Below are 25,966 nucleotides of genomic sequence, written 5' to 3'. Positions count from 1 at the left end.
TTTATGCATTTTGATGACAAGTATTTCCGGACAGAGGGAGTACTATTCTGAGACAACAAGAAGGCAATGGTTGTCGGTGATTTTTTATGCTGCATTTTTTTATAATACAGAAATATCTTTGCTAAAATTACACCAATATTTGAGTGTACTTATAATATGAAGAGTTAAAAAATAGTTTCACAGAAAAAAGTACAGTATAACTAGAATACTAGGCCTGTAAGGGTTTCTTTTTTTTGGAATTTTTGGAATTTTTCTTACCGCTGCTGTAAAAATGACACTTGTTATGTGGTTTTTTAATTGTGTGGTAGATAGAGCAGTCTGCACGTTACCACACGTTTTAATTTTTTTTGGACTCCACCGCTTTGGTTGGTCTCTACCCTTTGACCATGTGTCTCTTTGGTTTCCACTTACTAGCTCTAGAAGACTCACGTAGGATCTCAGAACTCCAGAAGCAACACCCGTCGCCCAGGGCTTCGCTACCTTTCCAACGTCTGCCGCGTGCCATCGCTTCACCCCATGTACAGGGCTATAAAAAGGCTTCACATCGACATGTCTACCTCAGTGTCTTCAAAATCCCGCCACACCAGACCTCATCAACGACGCATGCCTGGCCGGAGAACCCGGCATCACCCCATGTCTCTCTCCGTGTGGCTGAGGTGGAGGTGCACACAGAAAAGACGGCACACGGGAGTTACTATGGTGGCCACAGCCAAGGTGGGGATGAGTTCACCGTCCAGAAAAATCGATTGCCGGCCGTCAGCGCCGCTGGCCTCATTCGCCTGTTTCCCGGCTTCTAACCTCTGAGATTTCTTGTCTTTGCCTTTTCTTGCATACAGGAAAAGGCCCCTGCCCCATCTCCGTTCTCTTCCCGACGAGGCCCTCCCCCATCGGTCATCAGCTATGGCTTAAGGGGCGCACGCGGAGGCCGTGGCCGATCGAGGTGGAGCTCGCCCCTGTTGGGCAGCAGGGCGACCGCGGCTTGGTTTCACCTGATTCTTCCCTCCTCCACCGCCAGCAGCAAGAGCGCCGCCACCAAACGTGCTTTGCGCATCTTCTTGGATTTCCCTCTTCCGAGGCGCACAACCGCCTCGATCCAAACCTTCCCCGTGGACTTGTGGAAGCAACGTGAGTTCTTTGTGTTGTCGTTATTTTTCAGTGTCTTGAGTCTATGCAAGAAAGAGATGAGCAGCTAATCAATTTGAGGTAGCAACTGTTGTACTGCCCCTTCTCTTTTCCCCTTCATTGTTTGTTAGTTTGCTGGATTCTTGCTGGCGATTTGATTTTCATGTGATGAATTGGGTTCAATCCGATTCTTGGTAACTGGATTTTCATAATTCCATATTTGTGGCCAGGATGGTGGGTGCATGCTGGCCGCTGCTCGCGATCGTGGGTGGTCAGACTGGCACAAGAAAAAGTCCGATGTCAGCGCATCTGCACCTCCATGCGGGTGCTCAAGATGGATGATGATTTTTATAAGAGCCCTATCCCGGACACCTGCGGTTAAGGCTGCATGGTGATTGATGAAGTGGTTCCCAATGATCTGCAGGAAGGATAGAGATGAATACCCATCTCTGAGTGGTGAAGAAGTTCCCTGTTTCCCTGCCCGAGCCTTACAACAGCGTATATTTATGCTTTTGTTCTCCAAGTAGTAAGATGTCAAAGCACAAGTGTCTTTTTAAGGCTTCTTTAAAGTTTGTTTTCTGATTTTCAATCCTGGGGACATGTAGTTATTTCTTCATTTTCTAATCTGAAAAGTACAGCATGTAAAGCCATATTCTTTTACACCAGGAACTAATTTGGAGGTCGCTGATTTGGTAATCAGTCTTGAGCAGCTTCCGATTCTTGCCTGCTTGCTTGGTGCAAGGAGGGACTAATAGAAGACAAAACAGCCTTAGGCAAACATAAGAGGTTGCTTGATCTGGGAACTAGAATGGTGCCTGATGGACATACAGTAATATATCTTTGGTGTTTTTATAAATAGAGCCTCCAAATATAAACCATCTTGTTAAAAAAATTGTTTTGCCAAACAAAATTCACTTAATAGCATCAACTCAAATGTGTGATCCGTCTTAGATTCCGAGATAATTTTAAGGTCTAAGCTTACTTACCACTTCATGTATTGACGGAGGAGCTGACGCATGTTCCTGATGAAATCACAATGGGTTTTTTATTTCTTAAAAATGAAAATGAAAATATATACTAATGCCTGTTTCGAATTTGCAAGATCATTCTTTCACCCAAAATGCTTTCACTTTGTGCACATAGTACCGGGTTTTTTCCATGATCTGATCAAACATGTTCGCCCTTTTAATGTTTATTATACATGTGAACACGAATTTAAGTTGATGATAGCATTGATTTTGCATTTTTTTTCTGTAGCTTACTGAAGCTAACATAGACGAAGCCACTCTGATTGAGCAGTAACATTATGGTTGTTAGATTCATGGGGTTTAAGGAGGATCGATGAGTCGGGGGAAAGAATTCCGAGCTATGAGTAGCAACATACAAACCATACCCAACCGTGGTAAAATCACCAATAGCTTCAGAAAAATTCTAGGAAGGTAATTAACATGTCCATTTGACATATCACTCTTTCCAGTTTTTTTTATTTTTGAGTCGTGAAAGTACCAATATAGTGTACTTTCATGATTTAAAGATTCAAAAAAATTCATTTGTTTGGTTTCATGTGCTTCTCAATTTGTGGTAATAGAGGTAGAGCAACGTGAGATGAAAAGGCACGGACCCCTTTCCAAGGCAGGTTCTTCGGTTATTCAGACACAAGCATTTTTAAGTGCTTCAACAAAGTTCTTTCTATCTGTTAATAGCAATGCGCATGCTGAGGTTTAATGGTTTTGACTGGTTTATTAGAAGTGATCTTGATGATATGTAAGCTAAAGGCTTGAGCGCTTAAATATTTTTTTCCTGTGATACGACTCGAGTCATATACTGAGCATGGAAGATAACCTGGATGATATATATACCTTTCCTTTTAGAAAAGGAGGATGACCCCCGGCCTCTGCACTTGGGAGATGCATACGGTCATTTTATTAATTATTCTCGAGGACCTTACAAAGTATTACAACAATATGCCTGAATCCGCCGTCTTGGCAACATATGCCACTACTCCTATCCATATGATGAAGGGGTGCTACCTGGGCCAAATATTTGGATCACTCATCTAAGCCTATCATCAAGAGCCAGATGCCCCAGCCGAGCCACATACCAGGTCTGGGGCATAAACTGGTCTGACACACTCACATGTGTCATCGCCGCCATCTTTCACAGGTCCGTCTTCAGAGCATATATTGAGGCTTCTACCTTGTCAGGCCACTCTGCCATCGACGCCACAATGACGCCAGACAACTGCCTCCTGCGCGAGTCCATCACCGCGCATCAGGCGCCGAGTCTTCACTGTACCACGCCGCCGAGATCCATCATCATCAATGTGTCGGATGAAGCACCGCTCCACCAAAAAAGCCGCCCACTGGTCCTCGATCCCGTGTGCGCCTTCAAGAATGACGCCCCCAAGGAGGAAACGACACCAACGCGCCCCCATCATTCGATTTACTGATCTAGGGTTTCCCCCGAAGATAGCGGATAGAGGTCTGGAGCTTCTTCATGGCGATGCCTTCAAGAAGGTAATGACACAAAAGGATGCCGCCAACACCGGTCTTGGCATCAAGCCGAGCACGAGGTTTTCACCCGAATCCGCTCGAAGAACCTCCATCAAGCATCGTGTGCACGGATCGCCGCCGATCTGGGCAGCCGCACATCGAGCAGGCCGCACCGGCCAGATCAGATCTGTTTGGAGGGCACAACACGCATGGTGCCGACCCAACCACCAGGCCCTCCATGCCGCCACCGCCGATCCGAGGTCAGTTGGTCTGTCGCCACAGACCCGGTCGCCGCCGAACGCCGCCAAGGCTGCTGCCCGAAGCAGGGCCGGCCGCCGCACCCGCCACCATCGCCGCCCTAGGCCGAGGCTGCCGCCGCGCCGCCGCCGGAAGGCAGGCCCGCCGCGCCACCAAGGCCAGATCGGCCGTGCCACCCATGCCGCGGGGCTCCGCACCGCCCCATGGCGTAGGAGAGAGGGAAGGCCCCCGACACCGCTGTCAGCCCCTGGGCTATAAGTCGGCGGCGTCCTTCGACGGTGGCGGAGGAAGGGATGGAAGGAAGGGAGCCCCCGGCGGCTAGGGTTTGCGATCCCGCCCGAGTCGCCCGAGCGGGGGCGACGGGGTGGGGGGAGCGGACGCGAGTTTCTGTCTGGATGATATATATACCTATTGTTGGGGCAGCCATATTACTGAATACATTTGGGTTGCATACCTGTCTAATATTTTATTCTAACAATATACCACTTCTGTATACGAAGTCTTTCTATTTAGAGTGGCAGTGGATTTTCAGGTGGAGAAACAAGCATGTGTATCTATAGTCGAAATGATGAGGGCAAGGAATGGTCCCTGAAACGAACAAGGTGATCATACTTAGTATACTTTGCACATATTATGATATGAGCAAAACCTTCTGTATAGTTCACATGACTGTGATTGACACTTAACAGAATTTCAGGAAAGCCTTCTGTAGTTCACATGATTTTTCATTGACACTTCACAGAATTTTAGCAAGTGGTATGGGTCGTGAACTCATGATGTGCTGAAAATAATGTATTATCTTTGTATCTCAATCCTGTAGACTTGGGGTAACAAATCTGTGCAAGCTGATGGGATTCAATGATTCGTAACACTGGGTTTGTTTTTATTCAATAGTATGATTTGTTCAGTTCTGATGTTTCCTCAGTTGTGTTGATATGTGCAGCAATAGCATAATGATGACTACCTGTCGAGATGGGGATCATGAGGAAGCAACTGAAGAATTACTTCTACAAGACGCGGACGACGAGCGACACCGGCAAGCACAATGAGTTCTCTGTGCCTCGCCTTGCCGTTTGAGTGGGTTTCGGCCTTCAGGCGCGAAGAGCGTAGTTTGGGGCAATGTTCTTCTCTTTGGCACCATGGGTTTTGGGTTTGCTGTTGCTAATAATAGTGTAGTGTACTACCTTCGTTTCAGTTTACAAGTCCTGCGCGTATACCAGGTTGCTAATTTTATCACCCTGATATAAATTATATAACAAAATTATATCTTTTGAAAGTAGAAATTTCGAAGTTTATGTTGGTATATTTTTTGTAATATATGATTTGTATTAGGTTGGTCAAATTGACGACCTAGGGATACGCGCACGCCCTGTAAACTGAGAGAGAGGTAGTACTTCATAGGATCTCACATAGCAGCCTCCAATTCAGGGCTTAATTGCACGGTATATTTATGATATGTCCAGACACATTTTTCGAGACAAGTTTAAGAAATTCCCAGAGTTGTTTTACAGATCATGGTGAATTCTTCTGGTCTTAATTGAAGTTCTTTGATTAGTTTTGCATCTTTTGCAGACTGACTGATCAAATCATGTCCTCTCAAACTTCTCCAAGTGTGTGGGTGCGCCCACATATTTATCAACTATTTGTGCACAATACAATTTGAGCAACTCTTGTATGGGGAGAAACAACCAATACATGAATTTGAATTTTTACGGGGAGAAACAACCAATACATGAATTTGAATTTTTATGAGGTGAATCTCTTGAAACGGCAAGAATGTTCCAGGCGATATTTTTCAAAACAATCATGGGAGTCTGGAGTTAACGAATTTGTGTGTGTAGTAATTTAGCCGGACAAATGTATGTAGGTTCCTTTCAAAGGTCTTAGGCTCATTTACTTCAATGTTTCTTTTCAAATGTATTAAGCTCATTTTCTTTGATGGATAGATTGTAAATAATGATGCTACACAAGGCAGAGTGTGTCATCCGTCATATTATGAGACGAAGAGAAGATTTTTATAGCAGATAGCTTCTTTTTCTGGAACGGCGGAAAGAACTGGTGCTAAAATAATTGATGTTGCTTTGCCATTCAAAATATCTTTAGGAGTGGGATTTCAGAGATGAAATTATGTATGCTAATACTGATATGGGGTGGCCGAGTGGTGTCTGTCATGCATAAATATGGTATTAAATTTCTGTAGGTGCTTGCCCAATTCATGACAGTATCCATGCCCATAATACACAATACGACCTAAGTTTTGGGAAGAAGAATGATCTAACAAGCCAAAAATTAAAATATACATATTCGAGCTGAGTATACAAAACTACATATAGATTTATGAATGAGGCGCTGCGTGCCGCCGCGCACAACCCGCTAGTATACTCCAAGAATGAACAAGTCAAGCTCCAATGCAGGAAACTTCAGGATATCTTTATCAACTCCAATGCAGACGTGACAAGCGAGGGGACGCTGACAGCATGGCGGCTAAGACCGACGCTCCCGGAGAAAGCATTGAAGCACTCGAGCTCCGAGGTGGTGCCAGCGATGCACCTCAAGTCGCCTTCCATCCCATGCTCCACGAACAGGGCCATGTAACGCGGGTCCAATTGCATCATGGCGACTGTGAGCTCGATAGCGTAACGGCGGATCCAAGGGATGGCCATGCATGGGCGCCTGTACTCCCGCAGGATATGCAGCAGCATCTGCACCAGTGCCTTCTCCGTCACACTTGCCCCCGCCAGGCACGCCCGCAGGTCTCCGGGCTCCATGAATCGGAGCATCTGCACTGCGAGGCCGAGGAAGATGTTGAGGATTTTGTTCTTCTCGACCATGATGGCACTCAGCACCTGCGTAAAACGGTCATGAATTGTGATCAGTAATGTTTAGGACTTCCTTCGTTTTTATTTACTCCACATACTATGTTCATCTAAAGTCAAACTTTATATACTTTCAACAAGTTTGTAGAAAAATATATTAACATATACACCACCAATCAATACCATTGATTCACCATTGCATATATTTTCACATCATATAAATTTGTTACTGTAAATGTTTATATTGTTTTCTATAGATTTGGTCAAACTTTAAAAAAATTGATTTCAGTTAAAGCTAATACGCCGAGTAATAGAAACGGAGGGCAATGTTTAGAGCATCTCCTACAGACGCCCAAAAAGAGCTCAGCGTGCTAAACATTCATTTTTTTGGGCGCCGAACAGCTCCAACAGATGCTGTAAAATATTGTGTGTGCTACGAAGTTTTGTGCACACGCTGAAAAACGATATCGCGCGCAGCATATTTTGTTCCGGATTGCACGCGCTTCACAATTTATCAGTGTTAATCCCGGCGCATTAAAAGTGCTACAGTGGCGCGCTATAACTATTATTGGACGCGGAATTTTTATGGGGCTGTTGGAGGTGCTCTTATATCTACTCAAAAGTACAAGATGCAATTGTCCGTACCTTGGTGGCACCTGTGGTGACTCCTCTCAGGGGAAGCTGCCACTCGTCCCCGGCGTAGGTGCAAAGATTGAGCAGGATTCTCGCCACACCGATGATGACGACGGCGTCACTCAGGGCCTCGACCAGCCGCTCCACGCCTCCGCCGCAAGCCATTATTATGGCGCCGCAGTTCGTCCTGCTTTCCAGCGCAAGCATGGCCAGCGCCTCGCCGGACTCCACCCGGATCGCGTCTGTCTGCCAGTTTCCTTTAGCCTGATCCTTTCCCGGTAGAAATATCGCGACCAGCTCTCTGACCACGCCCCCCGTCCCGCCTATCTTCTCCCTCGCCTCCTTGTCAATGGCGAGGCTCGTCAGTACCTCGATCGCCAGCTGGTGCAGCTCGGACTGGACCTTTCCGTCACGCTGCTCCAGCACCTCCATGAGGTTGCTCACCGTGAACACGATGTCGGAGAGCTCCCTCCGTAGAAGCTTCCCGGTGGTCCCCGTCATGCCCGTCAGCCTCTTCACCACAAGTAGCGACTGCTTCACCGCCTTCAGGCGCATGTCCGTCGGCGCTACCGCCTGTCCCCCGCCAGTGATGCTACAGTATGAAATTATCTTGTCGACGAGATTCCGGGTCTTGCCGATCTTGTCGCAGTTATCATGGTCGTACGCCAGCTTATTGAGGATGGAGAGGCCGAGGAGGTTGAGCTCGTCGAGGTCGGCGTACAGCAACGAAGCCACGGACTCCACCGCCCCAGGGATGCTGGTGACGCGGAGGGCAACGAACTTCCTCCCGGTGAGCATGGAGACAACAACCGCGGCCGATCTGCGCCCGTCCCTCTCGGACGTGCTCTTCCAGCTGAGCATCTGGATGAGCCGCTCGATGGTGGGGGCGTGGAGTCCTCGAAGCGGTGGGACTCGGCGAGAGCGACGAGGATGCCGGCCCCGAGGCTCTGCTCGTCGTGCGAGCCCGCGTTGAGCATGCCGTCGGCGTAGGACAAGAGGTCCATGTGCAGGCCGTCGAAGATGCTCCCATTCAGGCTCCGGGAGTAAGAGGAGTAGAAGAAGCGGCGGACGGCGACCAGGCCACACGCGTTGGTGAGGTGGCACTCCTTGGCGACGCGCTCGAGGAGGCGGTGGTGCCCCATCCTCCAGTGCCACAGGGCCTTCTCGGCGAGGAACAAGAGCGACTCCACGAGCGCGAGCCCGTAGAATATGTCGAGCGCGGCGCGGCGGTTGGTCCAGTGGTCGGCGCTGTCGCCGCCGTAGCGCTGGGTGAGAAGGCGGACGAGCGAGACGGCGACGCACACCGACGCGGACAGCAGCTGAAGCCAGTGGAAGACGTGGACGGCGGCGGCCCGCGAGACGGGCGGGCAGCACCGCCAGGGCGTGGCCCTCTGCTGCCACTGCAGCTCGTGGCTGCGGCCCTGGATGCGGGCGCCCTCGGTGAGTAGCAGCACGGTGATGCACCAGAAGTCGGTGCAGCTGAGCGTGATGGCGAAGCCGCCGAGCAGGACGACCGTCGCCCAGATGAAGGCCAGCGTGCCGAGGCGGGTCACGGCCTTCTCGAGGACCGCGAGCTGCATGGCCAGCACGGTGAGCCGGTGCTCCGGCGGCGCCACGTCCCAGTCGTCGACGCCGAAGCGGATGCGATCCATCCTTGCCTTGTGTCACTTTCACTTACGTGCCGTGTGTTTAACAGGTGACTGGCTGCGTACTTGACGAGCGACCGAAGATTAGCGCGTGCGTGCAAAGTTGAGTCATTTATTTTGAACGGAGGGAGTACTTATATACGCATCGGATGGTGCAGGGAGGGAGGACACGAGGAAGGCATGTGTGCGTGGAAGAGCTGTCAATTCGGGATTCAGAGATGGAGATATTTTCTTCTTTATTCTTGTTACAGAGAATGTTGCTCTCTAAGGCAATGGATGGTATGCTTGACCAACTGCAGTTGCAGGCTCGGCAGCTATGCACAACTATATTTACGATACTTTTTGAAACAATCTTTTTAAATCTTAGTCAATTAAGACTTGATTATGTCTTAGTCAATGCTATATTTATGAAATCTTACAATGGAATTTGTGCAAATTTTCTTTTCACTTTTTTCTTTTATCTTTTTTAGTACTCCCTCTATCTCAAAATTCTTGTCTTAGATTCGTCTAGATATGATGTATCTAATACTAGAACGTGATTTGATATATTCGTATTTAGACAAATTTAAGACAAGAATTTTGGGACGGAGGAAGTACAAGTTATGTCAATTGATTGAGACTGGTTAAGTCTTAGTCGACTCAGACCTAGTCACATCTTAAAAAAAAATCAATGAAAATCATGAAACATAAAAATAAAAATTACAGAAGAATAAACATAAAAATGAAATAACAAAAGAAAATCCTATACCTAGCCATGTCCTTATCATGCTCTGGTGGTCACAAGGCAGTTACCAAATGATGTCAATGTTCACGCGTTGCTGTCATCGGCCAGAGCTTTCTTGATGCACCGTCTCTCCTCAATTTCCAGAAGAGCAAAGTGTTCGTCTGTTACACGGTCGACTCTGCTTATTTTCCATTCAGTTTTCATGCTACAATCATCACCTAAACAGATAAACTCTGCGTTATTTAAATTAATCAGTTGTTCTATTTAACGCGGCATTGTTGTTAGCAATTACGTGAAACTCTCTCGCATGCTTAGGGCATGACCAATCCATAGCCTGAGGGTGATGACCAATAAATCATGTAGGATGGGATATAACAAAAAATAGGTTCGAATGAAGCACCGGGATCCTCTGCAGGAAGCGGGTGCTTGGAGAGAAAAAATATGGGTCGGTGCATAAAACTGAAAACGTTGAAGTGAAGAGTATAGATGCATGCGTAGTGAAAGTCTTTATTTTTTATTTTTTTATGAGGCCCACTGGTGCTAGCTTGCATCGGGGAGAAAAATCAATGTCGATGTCTCAAGCTACTATTTTTCATGGGGCAACGTAACCATATGTCACCATAGTTCATGCCCTTAATTAGTCAGCTGTTGGCTTGGCCGTTGTTTGGCCTTCCGACACGTCATGTCCATAGCACGTGAACTTGGGTACAAGTTCTACTACAGAATCACCGCATCACAGATCGCAAATCCACCACCTGCCTGGCACGTGTCACCTAGCAAAAAATCGAGGGTTAGAATGTCCTCCGGCACTCGCCGCCCAGAGTTTCTCGATCGCCATCCCTACTATGTGGATCACTTCCCTTGCTACTCCGCACACTCTTTTTGTGCATAACGGTACGTCTGCCACGAGTAAATCTAGAGTTAGACTGTCCTATCATAGTCAGAAAAAGGACACATGAATGATACACATTCTCTCTTTTCCGACTCAAGCATACCCTCTCTCTCTCTCTCTCTCTCTCTCTCTCTCTCTCTAATCCATCACTTTAATTTTCTTTTCTATAATTTAGATGGTTCATATCTCTTAAAAAATCCACTTCTGAAACTTCTATATATTTGAACTTCTTGCGCCAAGACCTTCAGAACAAGATCAAACCTGGATACATTTGAAACACGTTTAATTTTTGAGATTTCACATTTCATATGTGAAACAAACCTATTTGGCTATTTCATTAGAAAAATGTGAAAAAACATATTTTTACTAGAAAAATGTAAAACCGGCCTATTTCACTCGAAATCTATTTACCCGAACAGAAAAGTTAATATCCTGCCGGCAGGAATTAAGTAATAGGCGCGGACAATTCAACAGGTCCGAATGCTTTTATTCTTTTCTTCCTAACAAATCACTCATCTAACTCTTGTTTTTCTATTAGCTAATAGCATCCATGCACGGAGGAAATGCATGCAGCATGCATTGATCACTATTTCATGCATGCATACAAGCTAGGAGACAAAAAAAGATAACATTAGTGAAGGATTCTTCCTATTTCAAAGCTTTAAAACGTTTTGTAGCTCAAACCATCACTTAGATCCAGAATCCGTTTTCACATAAAAAATCATCTCGACGAGATCTTCGAAACTAGATCCCATGTCAGTATGTTTCGATGACTTTTTTTCCTGGTCAAAAGTTATCACATCTTGACTACGTAAACTATCACGCCTACAGTACGTAACTTATCATGGTCTTTACACTAAAGTTACCGGGGGTATGTTTCAACTACTTTTTGTCTGGATCAAAATTTACCATGGTATTTGTAAATAAATTATCAGGTATGTAATACCATCGTCTAGCATCGGTGTCGTGTTTGGGCCGCGACATGAGGTTTATATGCCAAGTTGTTGAATATTTGTTCCCGTATTCAGATTCAAAGTATGATCTCATGATCGACACAATGTACTTGTTGTAAACCAAATACAAACCAAGCTATTTGATCTTTTTTACCATTTGTATTAGTGTAAAAGAATATTTTTACCAAGATTGCTTCCTAGCCCAAATTTACCCTCTCTGAATTATTCATTCATTCTTTTGTGAAAATGTTGTTGAAAAGATAACCCCGGTAGCTTATGTGCAAATGATATGACAATATATGCATTGCATACATGATAACTTATGTACAAACACCATAATAATATACGCTCCGCGAATCTAATAACTTTTGTACAAACACTACGATACCTTTGACCTGAGAAAAAAAGATTGTTGAAAACAGAAACTTGGTAACTTCTATGCAAGTATGATTGTATATACGCACCACGGACCTGATAGCTTAGATACAAAAATCGCGGTAACTTCGACTATGAGGGGGGAGGGTTATTGAAAACGTACCCCTGATAATTTCAGTGTGGAGAGTATGGTAATTTACGCACCTCACACCTGATAATTGACGTACAACCACTGTGGTAACTTTGGTAGGGATGGGGGTTGTTGTAATACACCTTCGATAATTTCCGTGTGAATAGCATGATAATTTACGCATAGTAGACCTGATAACTTATGTGCAACACATTGATAACATTTGATGCGGGAAAATAAATTTGAAGATACATGTCCCCGATAATTTTTGTGTGAATTACATGGTAATTTACGCACCGGAGACCTGAAAACTTATATACAAACACGGTGATAACTTTTAACTCGGTAACTCATGTGTAAATAACATGGTAATACATGCACAACTGAGTTGATAATTTTCTTAGTTCAGGTGTGATAAATTTTGACCAGAAGGGTGGGAGGGACTGGTTTGAAGTTAAACTAACTATTAGTGGACAATGGGCATGCACATAAAAAGGAAACAATATGAGCTATGTCGAAAGTTAGCACTGCCCTTATGTGAATAGCACGGTAACTCACATATCGCAGACCTAATAACTTATTTACCTCAGTCCTGATAACTTTGGCATGGGGGGAGGGGTTGATGAAATATCCCCTCGGTAACTTTTGGATGAATAGCATGGTAACTTACACATCGCAAACCTGATAAATTATGTGCCTCGGTCCACATAACTTTGGTGAGGGGGCTGTTTAAAAGCAACCCCCGACAACTTTCGTGTAAATAGTTTGGCACTATACGCATCGTATAGGTGATAACTCATGCACAATCACCGTAGTAATTTTAACCCGGGCTGATAAGAAGGTTAGAAGGTTTATGCCCCGGTAATATCTGTGTAAACAACATGGTAACATATGTATCTCATGCATGATACCTTACTTAGCCAATAAGTGGTAACTTTTGATCCGAAATAAAAGTTGTCTGAACAAATCAACATAGGATCTAGTTTTGATGCTCTCATTGAGATGGCTTTTTATGTGAAACCACCCAGTGAAAAATGAAATGTAGGCTGAAAACAAAAAAAATATGAAACTGAAATGTCAACTTGTGAAACTATTATTTGGAATGAGTGAAATATGTCAATATGGAATCTTTTTAATGAGTGAATATGTTATGTGAAACGAGTGAAATCTATTTTGGAATGTATGAAATCAATTTAAAATGAGCAAAATATGTTATTATGAAATGAGTGAAATATATCATTATAAAATCTTCTTCTAAATGAGTGAAATATGTTATTGGGGAATGAGTGAAATATGTTATTGTGAAATCAATTTTTTTAAACTCGTTTGAAATATGTTCAAGGCAGGTCTTGTTTTAAAGGTCTCTTCGGCATGAGTTCAAATATATATAAAAAAATTGAAATCAGAATTTTGGTTTAAGAGATATGAATGATTTTAAGTTAGCAAATGTCAAATAAATGGATGAATTAGTTTGGGAGATAGAATGGACATTGCATGCATGCAAGACTATTGTACCATCTAACTAAAAGCTGACATTGGTGGGACCCGTGTACCATATTTGTAGGTTGTATAGTTGTGTATTCCCGAAGCAAAATGATTTGCATTTTATACTACAGAGTGCCGCACGAATCTTGAGAATGAAATGGGTGGCTAGGGATCTATTGGTACCTATCGGTACTGGTCAATTTTTCGCTTTCCTTCCTACTCGAGCTGATCAAGGGGATGCCTTGCACAACTTCTTGGCCTTGGTGGTGAGCTCATTCTAGGCTTTGGTTTTCACATTCTCTGTATGGTTGACTTGAAGATGGGCTACGCATGAGGATCTAGTAGTACAGCTGGGAAGGAACAGGTGGAGGATCTTTAGGAGATATTAAACTTGCACGAGGAGGAAGATGGATACTTCTTTTGGGAGGACGAGATCCAGGAGCCGCCGACAGTAGCGAAGTGGCTTGTGATCACCAGGCTTCACACAACTTGAGGATTTAGCCCTACTGCCCTATACTCTAACATGAGGTTTGCTTGGAGCCCGACGAAGGAGCTAATCTGGAGGAGAACTGAGGAAAATCTTTTCACAATCCAATTCATATGTTTGGATGACTGTAATTAGGCCATGAAAATGAGGCCATAGCTATTTAGAAACCAAACTTTGATCATAAAAGAGTATGATGGCTTCCACACTCCTTGTCTGATAGTCATGAATAAAAAGAGGACCAAAACAGATGAGAAAAAAAACTCTACTACTTTGAAAGTGATCCCAGGATCGAGGTGGGTGAAAACTGGAACATGACTGGGAGCAATTGAAACACTGGCACGGAATCACCGTGGTATGCTCCCTACTACGGAGAGAGCTCTGGGAGATTCAAGAGTGAGTGGGGGTGTTGGTGATTTTTCTTCCTGAATCTCATTTCAGTAAAGTTATTCGTCGCAAGTTAGATTTTGATTTTATGCATGTAGAGGAGAGTGATGGAACAATATGAAGATGCGTAACGGGTTTGGATCAACAATCGTTACCGACTCCAGGAACAGCGAAATTACACGAGTCTGTGTAGGTCATACTTGGAGTCCCTCAAATGTCGATGACGATCCCGTGAATTGTCCTTGAATGATCCCTCGAACAGAAGTCCAAAAGCACAGCCTCTCTACTTGGTTGCAAGCGTACGGTCTTCACGATCCGGCAAAGCTTTGCCATCCAGAGCTAATCATTGCCGGAGAATTAGAGGGGGGAGACTAGAACCACACGGGGTTTCTAATTATAAGGATTAGTGGATTAGACACGCTCTAATTAGTCGAGTGGGACCAACTAAAACATGAACTAGAAGAACTAGAGGAGGCTCCAAAACTTGTGTTCACTCTTGGGCACCAAACATCCACAATATTAGAGGGGAGAAGGAGGGCTGCCACCAAGGAGGGAAGCCCTTCTTGGGGCGTCCAACCAAGGGGAGGGGGAGTTGCACTCCTCCCCCACTCCCATTCGGGCCCTTGTGGCCCAAGTTGCTTTCCACCTCTTGGCCTTTTAAGGCCCGTTGATATTTAAATTAAATATAAAATGTTATATATACTTCTAGACCATTATATACATAATTTAACATCCTAGGAAACATTTTCCACCTATATATAATTAATCAGTAATACCCGATATTCACCGAAACCCTTCCGGTGACCCCGAAACGCTTCCGGAACCTCTCGAAACTATTCCTAATATTAATGAAACAATTCCACAAATATATTCTCATTACTCCCATACCACTAACACTCAGTAGATCGTTATTACCTTAAGCTTATAACCCCGTAGGTTCGGTAATCATAGGCATGAACGAAACCCCTTCGTTCAATGACCGATAGCGGAACCATGGACATCCATATCGGTCACTATGAATTCATGAATGAAATTCGAGTGAACCTTTGGTTATGATGTGATGTTCCTTTTGCTTCGTGATACTTTACAAAACCCGGTGCGCATCGGTATTCTCCTGAGTCCTCACCATACTCACTATACCATTGCTCCCGTCACCAGTTTTGTTCTTCTTTCTCGTTTACGTGTTCTGGCATCCCCATGAAGCAGTCACCTGTGTCCGTCCAGACGGTGATGGATGCCATGGAGAAGCTTGCGCAGAGTGCTCGTCGGCAATAGTGACACTGGTGGCACAGGCGGGAACACCGCGATGTGCGCATCGTTCATGTCACTACCACTACTGCAGGATGCTGCTAACGCGACACTACTATCAGAGACCCTTTGATGAAACTGTGTGCGATGAATTAGTCACAAACGGTGGTGTAAAAACCGTCAAAAAGACGCAAAATGTTTGCGATGAAGGATACATCAAGCATGGTTTAGATTTTAGTTGCTTGTGCGATGCGGGGCATACGGTTGATCCATACGAACTGTTTGCAATGAGACAGAACAACAAAAACGTGCAGCCAGATCAAGGTGTGTGTGATATACGACATACAGTTTACCCCAATGAACTATTTCTAATGAGGCGGAACAACAGAAACGGGCAGCCAGATGAAGGTGTATGCAATTAAGGGCATACACTTTAGATGGATGAACTGTTTGCGATTAGGCAACACAAAAGAAATGGTCAGCCAGATCAAGGTGACTGCGATTGACGGCATACACTTCACACAGGTGAATTGGTTGTGATTAGTCACAACAAACAGAAACAGTTAGACAGATCAACGTGTGTGCGCTAGACAAGCACACATTCTAATTAAAAGAAGCGTGTGTGATGGTAATAACGAGCGCGCACGGTTGATGGAACAAGATGTGTGCTGACATCGCCTATTGCAGTGCACCCTATGGTGCAAACGCCACGTACGCGGCCGAGAACGCGTGCCCACGTTAGTCCGTCAGGGAATCGTGCCGCACTTATAAATTATAGAACCGTAAATAAATTTTGAGCCTTCGTCCCGTCACATTCCAAATTACTAACATGCTATACTTAATTGCAAACCTGTTCGCACCAATCAAAACCTAAACGGTTTCCCAATTAGGAGTGTGTTAGTGCTTGGTTATAAATACTACGTACTCCAAGGTGACTGCATATTCCTCCTCAATTGCTCATCCACAAAAAAACAAGTCTTTCATCGCCATTCCCTTGCATCTGCCTTGGCCCGCATGAGTTCTGGGTCGAGAGATTACTACCAGGGAGAGGCGAGCATGGAAGCGGAAGCACGAGAGATGTCCCGCCTCACCGCGAAAGCAGCCGACATGTCCCGCCGTGCCGCCGTAGCATCACAGAGGTCCCGCCGCACCGCCGAAGTAGCACAGAGGTCCCGCCACGCCCTCGATGCAGCATACTGGTCCGTTCACACAGTGGAAGCAGCAGAGATGTCCCACTGCACCACGAATGCAGCAGAGATGTCTTCCCTCACCGTGGCAACCTGGGAAAATGTCTTGCAGGCAGGTGAGGACTCTCACATGTGCATGCGCATTATGCTCTATTACCTGATGGGTCGGATCTCCGAGTGGATGAAGCTGCGGGACGAGATGAATGCCTCGTTTGAAAATGCTACCAGCATCATCCGAGGACTAGGGGAGGACAAGGCGAAGCTCCGCACCAAGCATGACCTGCTAAGGGCAAAGATCGCCGGAAGGACGAGGCAGCACGAGGAGACCACTGCCTTGTTGAATAGGACCGGCGTCATCGTCAAGAAACTTATGGACGAGAATGCCATGCTCCGCATCGAGCGCCAAAGGCTGGTGGAGGAATCCATGGATGCTCCCAAGTAGCGTCTTGAGGACACGAAAGAGCTCATCGCTGCTCGGCACGAGAACTAGTCTCCACGGCCTGCAGTAACGCATCAAGAAAGTAGCTAGGGATTCAGCGAGCCAGATCGTTGTCCGCGTCTTCCTTCTTCTTTTTCCCTTGTGTATTTCGGGCGTTGCCACATGTGGCTTTTTTAATTATCTTCCTAAATATGTAAGATAATTATTATCCACTATCATTGTCCTTATATCCATCGATCTTTCTATAAGTCGTAGTCGATGTTATATACGTCTGTCGGATCTTACATTAAGATCCATGGAAAACTTTCTTTTCAGATTTTCCTTTTCTCTCTTAAATCTCAATCGAGTGAGAAATAGCCACGCCATTAAACAGGGGCCCGGGCGCCATTAATGGAGACGTTGGGAGAGAGGTGGGCGGCGGATAGAGGTTAAAGGGCTCTCCTCTCGATGAGCACGCGCAGGGGTCTGATCGCACGCCTCCCGTACTCAGGTAGCTACCCCGCACGGCACCTCCTAGGCAATAAAAAAGAGGACGCGTGGTGGCACGTAAATGGTAAGTAGAAAGCCCACGGTTTCAATAATACTTGTATTTCCGATTGTAAGGTGACATCACTTGTTCCAAAATGACTTTGTTGATTGTTAATGTGTGCGCCTTCGCAAATCGGACAAAAAAATTAGCACAACATATTGGTACCATGTCATGACACATGCCAAGTTTCATGATTTTCAGGCGAGTTTTGGATTTACGGGAATTTTAAAACCAAGTTTCTCGATGATTTCGGCTGAGCCAAGACGCCCAGATGTTTGAATTCAATTCCCATTTCTTGCATGGGACCTAGAAATTCGCCCAAGTACACATAAATGATTTTTCAACTAACTTTGGCGCACTGGAGCATGTGCTTGTAGTTCAAATTTGAATTATGTGCATTTAATGCCTGTAAATTCAAATAATGTATAAAAAGGCCAAACGAACCTGGAACAATTCCAAAATTTAGCACAAAACTCCTATTGGTCTAAGCTGCACGTGTACAAATATCAAGGTGGGAGAAGGCAGTGTATGTCGTTTCGCACACGGAGGTGACACGCTCCCTCTCGGAACCACGAGTCTTCTTGAGAGAAGCTCCGGTTTGCAAGAAGCTTATACCAAAACTTGTCCCAATTCGTCCAATTTTTTTACCACATCATGTTGGTGCCATGAAATGACACGATGCCAAGTTTCATGATTTTCTGGCGAGTTTGGGATTTATAGGAATTAAAAAACCAAGTTTCTCAATATTTCCGGCCGAGCCACGACGCCTAGATGTTTGAATTTCATTCTCATTTCTTACATGGGACCTAGAAATGCACCCAAGGACACACATGTGATTTTCAACCAACTTTGGTGCGCTGGAGCATGTGCTTGTAGTTCAAATTTGAATAATGCATATTAAATGCCCAAAAACTCAATTAATGTATAAAAAGGCCAAATGAACCCGGAATAATTCCAAATTTTAACAAGGCACTCATATAGTTCCACGTTGCCTTTGTAAAAATTAAAGGGGAAGGCAGTGCTATCGTTTCGCACACAAAGGTGACACTTTCCCTCTCGGAACCAGGAGTCTTCTTGAGAGAAGCTCCGGTTTGCAAGAAGCTTATACCAAAACTTGTCCCAGTTCGGCCAATTTTTTTACCACAACATGTTGGTGCCATGAAATGACACCATGCCTAGTTTCATGATTTTCAGACGAGTTTTGAATTTATGGGAATTTAAAAAACCAAGTTTCTCAATGTTACCGGCCGAGCCACGACGCCCAGATGTTTGAATTTCACCCATTTCTTGCATGGGACCTAGAAATTCACCCAAGACACACATGTGATTTTTCAACCAACTTTGGTGCATTGCAGCATGTGCTTGTAGTTCCAGCTTGAAATATTCACATTAAATGCCCAAAAACTCTATTCATGTACAAAAAGGCCAAACAAACCCGGAATAATTCCAAATTTTAACATGGCACTCATATAGTTCTATGTTGCCTCTGTAAAAACTCAAGGGGGGACGCAACGCATATTGTTTCGCACACAAAGGTGACATGTTCGCTCTCGAAACCACAAGCCTTCTTGGGAGAAGCTCCGGTTTGCAAGAAGCTTATACCAAAACTTGTCCCAATTGGGCCAATTTTTTACCACAGCATGTTGGTGCCATGAAATGACACGATGCCAAGTTTCATGATTTTCTGGCGAGTTTGGGATTTACAGGAATTTAAAAACCATGTTTGTCAAGTTTCCAGCCGAGCCACCACGCCTAGATGTTTGAATTTCATTCCCATTCTTGCATGGGATCTATAAATTCACCCAAAGACACACATGTGATTTTTCAGCAAACTTTGGTGCACTAGAGCATGTGCTTGTAGTTCAAATTTGAATTATGCACATTAAATGCCTAGAAACTCAATTGATGTATAAATTTCCTAAACGAAACCGAAATAATTCCAAATTTTAACACAACACTCATATAGTTGCATGTTCATTGTAGATAAATGTTCTAGCAATTCAAACACCATCCTTTCCCTCTGTAACACCATTTTGTCTTTCAAAATAGAATGAAAAAAATCAGGTATACCACAAACAGTTTACTACCAAGAATCGTGTGGGATGCGATATAAAATATCTTGGCGCACCGTCTTGTCTGGCTTATGCAGAAAGCTTCGTCGTCTACATTCCACCGCCCGCGCTCGAACCAAACTTGCGCGCTAGTTTCTCGCGGCACCGAGCGAAATTTTTCTGCCACCGCAGAAATATCTACCCCCACCAAAAGCCACATTTCCAGTGTTGCTCCTTGCTTTCCAAGTTCAAACCTTCATTGCTGCTTACTGGCAGCGTCGCCTCCTCGCCGCCGACCCTTCTTCTTGCAGCGCCGCCTCCTCATCAGCGACCCTTCTTCTTATAGTGTCGCCTCCTCGCCCGTGACCCTTCTTCTTATAGTGTTGCCTCCTCACCAGCGACCCTTCTTCTTGCAGCGTAGCCTCCTCACCGACGGCCCTTCTTCTTGCAGCACTGCCTCCTCGCCGGCGACCCTTCTTCTTACAACGCCACCTCCTCGCCGATGACCCTTCTTCTTGCAGCGCCGCCTCCTCGCCGGCGACCCTTCTTGTTGCGCGACCTGATTGATATGGTCAGGTAATCAACACCCCATGCACACCATCCTCCTCCTTCCCCATCTCACATGCCCCGACCGATGGTGCTACACCTTCCACCGAAATCACTGGCCCCATCCTCCAATTAGGCGCCGCCCATAGCCATTTTGCACGCAGTATATATAACATGGAGCTCAGTAGCATCTGGGAGCGGAGAAGCAAATCGCGGCCGCACGTGCAGACGAGGTCGCTATGGCTGCCATGTGTGTCGACCGCCAGATCTTGGAGGAGCACATCGTTTTCGAGCCCCCCGTCGACACCACCACATGGTTGTCTACTTCAAAATACAGCTCGTGTTGTTTTCTCGAGGCCACCGCCCGTGCCTTCTAGTGATTTGTCCTCTGTAATGTTAATATGAAATCTGATATTCTGAAATGTAATGTTCAGTTCACCGTTTGGTCTAACAGTTGCTACATTTCGTAGTACTATTCTCAAGCATTCTTGGTTTCGTTAACTGTTATCTTCTAGTATATGTTCTATTCTGCAATGTCGTGCTCAGTTAACTGTTTGGGTTCATTTGGTCTGCTGTCCAGTTAACTGTTTGGTTCAATTGTGCAATTTGATTTTCATTTGTTGTGGGTACAATTTTGTATTGTTATGCATGTGAGAAATAAATTGAATTTGGATGTACTCAATACATATTCTACTGATAGTATGGCAAGTCTCAGTTAACCTGATCAAGATCTTCCTTATATGTGTTGCAGGGGAACAATGGGAGACACTGCGGTTTACCATCGAGGTTTGTTCATGCATGGTCCTTTCGCTAATAGCACATTATTGTGCAGTTGCAGGAATCATTCTAATATTTAGGTTTCTTACAATTTGGTTTTGCACATGTAGGTCCTGCTGTCAAAGGCCTAGACCCACTGTTCGACCCATTCTGCATATGGGGAAATGAGATGTCCATGAATATCAGTCAAGTCAAGAAATTCAGAAAAGATGCTTAGGATAAAGAAACTTGCGATGAATAATAGCAAGATCTTTTTTTGCACAATGAAGAAGACATAAGTCCACTATAGGATGGTACTAATGTTGGAAATATGCCCTAGAGGCAATAATAAAATGGTTATTATTATATTTCCTTGTTCATGATAATTGTCTATTGTTCATGCTATAATTGTATTAACTGGAAACCGTAATACATGTGTGAATACATAGACCACAACATGTCCCTAGTGAGCCTCTAGTTGACTAGCTCGTTGATCAATAGATGGTTATGGTTTCCTGACCATGGACATTAGATGTCATTGATAACGGGATCACATCATTAGGAGAATGATGTGATGGACAAGACCCAATCATAAGCATAGCACAAGATCGTGTAGTTCGTTTGCTAAGAGCTTTTCTAATGTCAAGTATCATTTCCTTAGACCATGAGATTGTGCAACTCCCGGATGCCGTAGGAATTGTTTGGGTGTGCCAAACGTCACAACATAGCTGGGTGGCTATAAAGGTGCACTACGGGTATCTCTGAAAGTGTCTGTTGGGTTGGCACGAATCGAGACTGGGATTTGTCACTCTGTGTGACACAGAGGTATCTCTGCCCACTCGGTAATGCATCATCATAATGAGCTCAATGTGACTAAGTAGTTAGTCACGGGATCATGCATTACGGAACGAGTAAAGTGACTTGCCGGTAACGAGATTGAACGAGGTATTGGGATACCGACGATCTAATCTCGGGCAAGTAACGTACTGATTGACAAAGGGAATTGTATACGGGATTGCTTGAATCCTTGGCATCGTGGTTCATCCGATGAGATCATTGTGGAACATGTGGGAGCCAACATGGGTATCCAGATCCCGTTGTTGGTTATTGGCCAGAGAGCTGTCTCGGTCATGTCTGCATGATTCCCGAACCCATAGGGTCTAAACACTTAAGGTTCGGTGATGCTAGAGTTGTGATGGGAATTAGTGTGCAGTTACCGAATGTTGTTCGGATTCCCGGATGAGATCCCGGACGTCACGAGGAGTTCCGGAATGGTCTGGAGGTAAAGATTTATATATGAGAAGTCCTATTTTGACCACCGGAAAATGTTCGGGATTTTTCGGTATTGTACCGGGAAGGTTCTAGAAGGTTCCGGAGTGGGGCCCACCTGCATGGGGGGGCCCACATGAACGTGGGTAGTGGGGGCAAGGCCCCACACCCCTGGTCAAGGCGCACCAAGATCCCCCCTTAGAAGGAATAACATCATATCCCGAAGGGATAAGATCAAGATCCCTAAAAAGGGGGGATAACAATCGGTGGGGAAGGAAATGATGGGATTTCTTTCCTCCCACATTTGCCAACGCCCCAATGGACTTGGAGGGCAAGAAACCAGCCCCCTCCACCCCTATATATAGTGGGGAGGCGCATGGAAGCTTCACCCCTCCCCTCGCGCAGCCCTCCCCCTCTCTAACTCCACCTCCTCCTCGGTAGTGCTTGGCGAAGCCCGCTGGAGAACTGCAAGCTCCACCACCACGTCGTCGTGCTGACGGAGCTCTCCCTCAACTTCTCCTCTCCCCTTGCTGGATCAAGAAGGAGGAGATGTCCCCGGGCTGTACGTGTGTTGAACACGGAGGTGCCGTCCGTTCAGCGCTAGGATCATCGGTGATTTGGATCACGACGAGTACGACTCCATCAACCCCGTTCTCTTAAACGCTTCCGCTCGCGATCTACAAGGGTATGTAGATGCACTCCTCTCTCTCATTGCTAGATGACTCCATAGATTGATATTGGTGATGCGTAGAAAATTTTGAATTTCTTCTACGTTCCCCAACAGTGGCATCATGAGCTAGGTCTATGCGTAGTTTCTATGCACAAGTAGAACACAAGTTGTTGTGGGCGTCGATTTTGTCAATTTACTTGCCACTACTAGTCTTATCTTGATTCGGCGGCATCGTGAGATGAAGCGGCCCGGACCGACCTTACACGTACGCTCATGTGAGACAGGTTCCACCGACTGACATGCACAAGTTGCATAAGGTGGCTAGCGGGTGTCTGTTTCTCCCACTTTAGTCGGATCGGATTCGATGAAAAGGGTCCTTATGAAGGGTAAATAGCAATTGGCATATCACGTTGTGGTTTTGGCGTAGGTAAGAAACGTTCTTGCTAGAAACATATAGCAGCCACGTAAAAACTTGCAACAACAATTAGAGGACGTCTAACTTGTTTTTGCAGCATATGCCGTGTAATGTGATATGGCCAAAGGATGTGACGAATGAAATATATGTGATGTATGAGATTGATCATGTTCTTGTAATAGGAATCACGACTTGCATGTCGATGAGTATGACAACCGGCAGGAGCCATAGGAGTTGTCTTAATTTATTGTATGACCTGCGTGTCATTGAATAACGCCATGTAGTTACTTTACTTTATTGCTAAACCGTTAGTCATATTAGTAGAAGTAATAGTTGGCGAGACAACTTCATGAAGACACGATGATAGAGATCATGATGATGGAGATCATGGTGTCATGCCGGTGACGATGATGATCATGGCGCCCCGAAGATGGAGATCAAAAGGAGCAAAATGATATTTGCCATATCATGTAACTATTTGATTGCATGTGATGTTTATCATGTTTTTACATCTTATTTGCTTAGAACGATGGTAGCATAAATAAGATGATCCCTTGCTAAAATTTCAAGAAAGTGTTCCCCCTAACTGTGCACCGTTGCGAAGGTTCGTTGTTTCGAAGCACCACGTGATGATCGGGTGTGATAGATTCTAACATTCGAATACAACGGGTGTAAGCTAGATTTACACAAGCAAAACAGTTAGGTTGACTTGAGGAGCCTAGCATGTACAGACATGGCCTCAGAACACAAGAGACCGAAAGGTCGAACAAGAGTCGTATAGCAGATACGATCAACATGAAGATGTTCACTGATGATGACTAGTCCGTCTCACGTGATGATCGAACACGGCCTAGTTGACTCGGATCATGTATCACTTAGATGACTAGAGGGATGTCTATCTAAGTGGCAGTTCATTAAATAATCAGATGAACTTAATTATCATGAACATAGTCAAAAGGACTTTGCAAATTATGTCGTAGCTTGCGCTTTAGTTCTAGTGTTTAAGATATGTTCCTAGAGAAAATTTTAGTTGAAAGTTGATAGTAGCAATTATGCGGACTGGGTCTGTATACTGAGGATTGTCCTCATTGCTACATAGAAGGCTTATGTCCTTAATACACCACTCGGTGTGCTGAACCTTGAGCGTCGTTTGTGGATGTTGCGAACATCTGACATACACGTTTTGATGACTACATGATAGTTCAGTGTGTAATGTTAAACGGTTTAGAATTGAGGCAGCAAAGACATTTTTTGAAACGTCGCAGAACATATGAGATGTTCCAAGAGCTGAAATTAGGATTTCAGGCTCGTGCCCACGTCAAGAGGTATGAGACCTCTGACAAGTTTCTTAACCTGCAAACTAAGGGAGAAAAGCTCAATCATTGAGCATGTGCTCAGATTGTCTGAGTACTACAATCACTTGAATCGAGTGGGAGTTAATCTTCCAGATGAGATAGTGATGGTTCTCCATAGTCACTGCCACCAAGCTATTAGAGCTTCGTGATGAACTATAACATATCAGCGATAGACATGATGGTCCTTGAGCAATTCGCGATGTTTGACACCGCGAAAGTAGAAATCGAGTAGGAGCATCAATTGTTGATGGTTAGTAAAACCACTAGTTTCAAGAAGGGCAAGGGCAAGAAGGGATACTTCATGAGACGACAAATCGGTTGCTGCTCTAGTGAAGAAACCCAGGGTTGAACCCAAACTCAAGACTAAGTGCTTCTGTAATGAGGGAACGGTCACTGAAGCAGAACTACCCTAGATACTTGGTAGATGAGAAGGCTGGCAAGGTTGACAGAAGTATATTGGATATACATTGTATTAAATGTGTACTTTACTAGTACTCCTAGTAGCACTAGGGTATTAAGATATAGGTTCGGTTGCTAAGCGTTAGTAACTCGAAATAAAGGAGCTACGGAATAAACAGAGACTAGGTAAAGGTGAGATGACGATGTGTGTTGGAAGTGTTTCCAAGGTTGATGTGATCAAGCATCGCCTGCTCCCTCTACCATCGGGATTGGTGTTAAACCTAAATAATTGTTATTTAGTGTTTGCATTGAGCATAGACATGATTGGATTATGTTTATCGCAATATAGTAATTCATTTAAGGAGAATAATGGTTACTCTGTTTATTTGAATAATACCATCAATGGTCGTGCACCTAAAATGAATGGTTTATTGAATCTCGATCGTAGTGATACACATGTTCATGCCAAAAGATAGAAGATAGTAATGATAGTACCACCTACTTGTGGCACTGCCAGTCATATAGGTATAAAACGGATGAAGAAGCTCCATGTTGAGGGATCTTTGGACTCACTCGTTTTTGAAAAGTTGGAGACATGCGAACCATGTCTATTGGTGTATATGCATGAAGAAACTCCATGCAGATGGATCGTTTGGACTCACTTGATTTTGAATCACTTGAGACATGAAAATCATACCATATGGG

At 44.8% G+C, this 25,966-nt stretch overlaps 1 protein-coding gene and 1 pseudogene across 1 annotated transcript; one reads left to right on the top strand and one right to left on the bottom strand.

Moving 5' to 3' along the window:
• The first annotated feature begins 386 nt into the window (after positions 1 to 386).
• Positions 387 to 1,818, top strand: LOC119309665. The gene is made up of 3 exons (XM_037585624.1): positions 387 to 714; positions 837 to 1,125; positions 1,353 to 1,818. The coding sequence occupies exons 1-3, from the start codon at positions 387 to 389 to the stop codon at positions 1,462 to 1,464; spliced, it is 729 nt and encodes a 242-aa protein (XP_037441521.1). The 3' UTR covers positions 1,465 to 1,818.
• Positions 1,819 to 6,292: 4,474 nt separating this feature from the next.
• LOC119309664 lies at positions 6,293 to 8,973 on the bottom strand (annotated as a pseudogene).
• Between the last annotated feature and the right edge of the window lie 16,993 nt (positions 8,974 to 25,966).

The sequence above is a fragment of the Triticum dicoccoides genome, chromosome 5B (assembly GCF_002162155.2).
Source record: "Triticum dicoccoides isolate Atlit2015 ecotype Zavitan chromosome 5B, WEW_v2.0, whole genome shotgun sequence".
NCBI lineage: Eukaryota > Viridiplantae > Streptophyta > Magnoliopsida > Poales > Poaceae > Triticum > Triticum dicoccoides.
The sequence above is the reverse complement of the archived record's forward strand: the minus strand, read 5'-3'. Positions and strand labels throughout refer to the sequence as shown.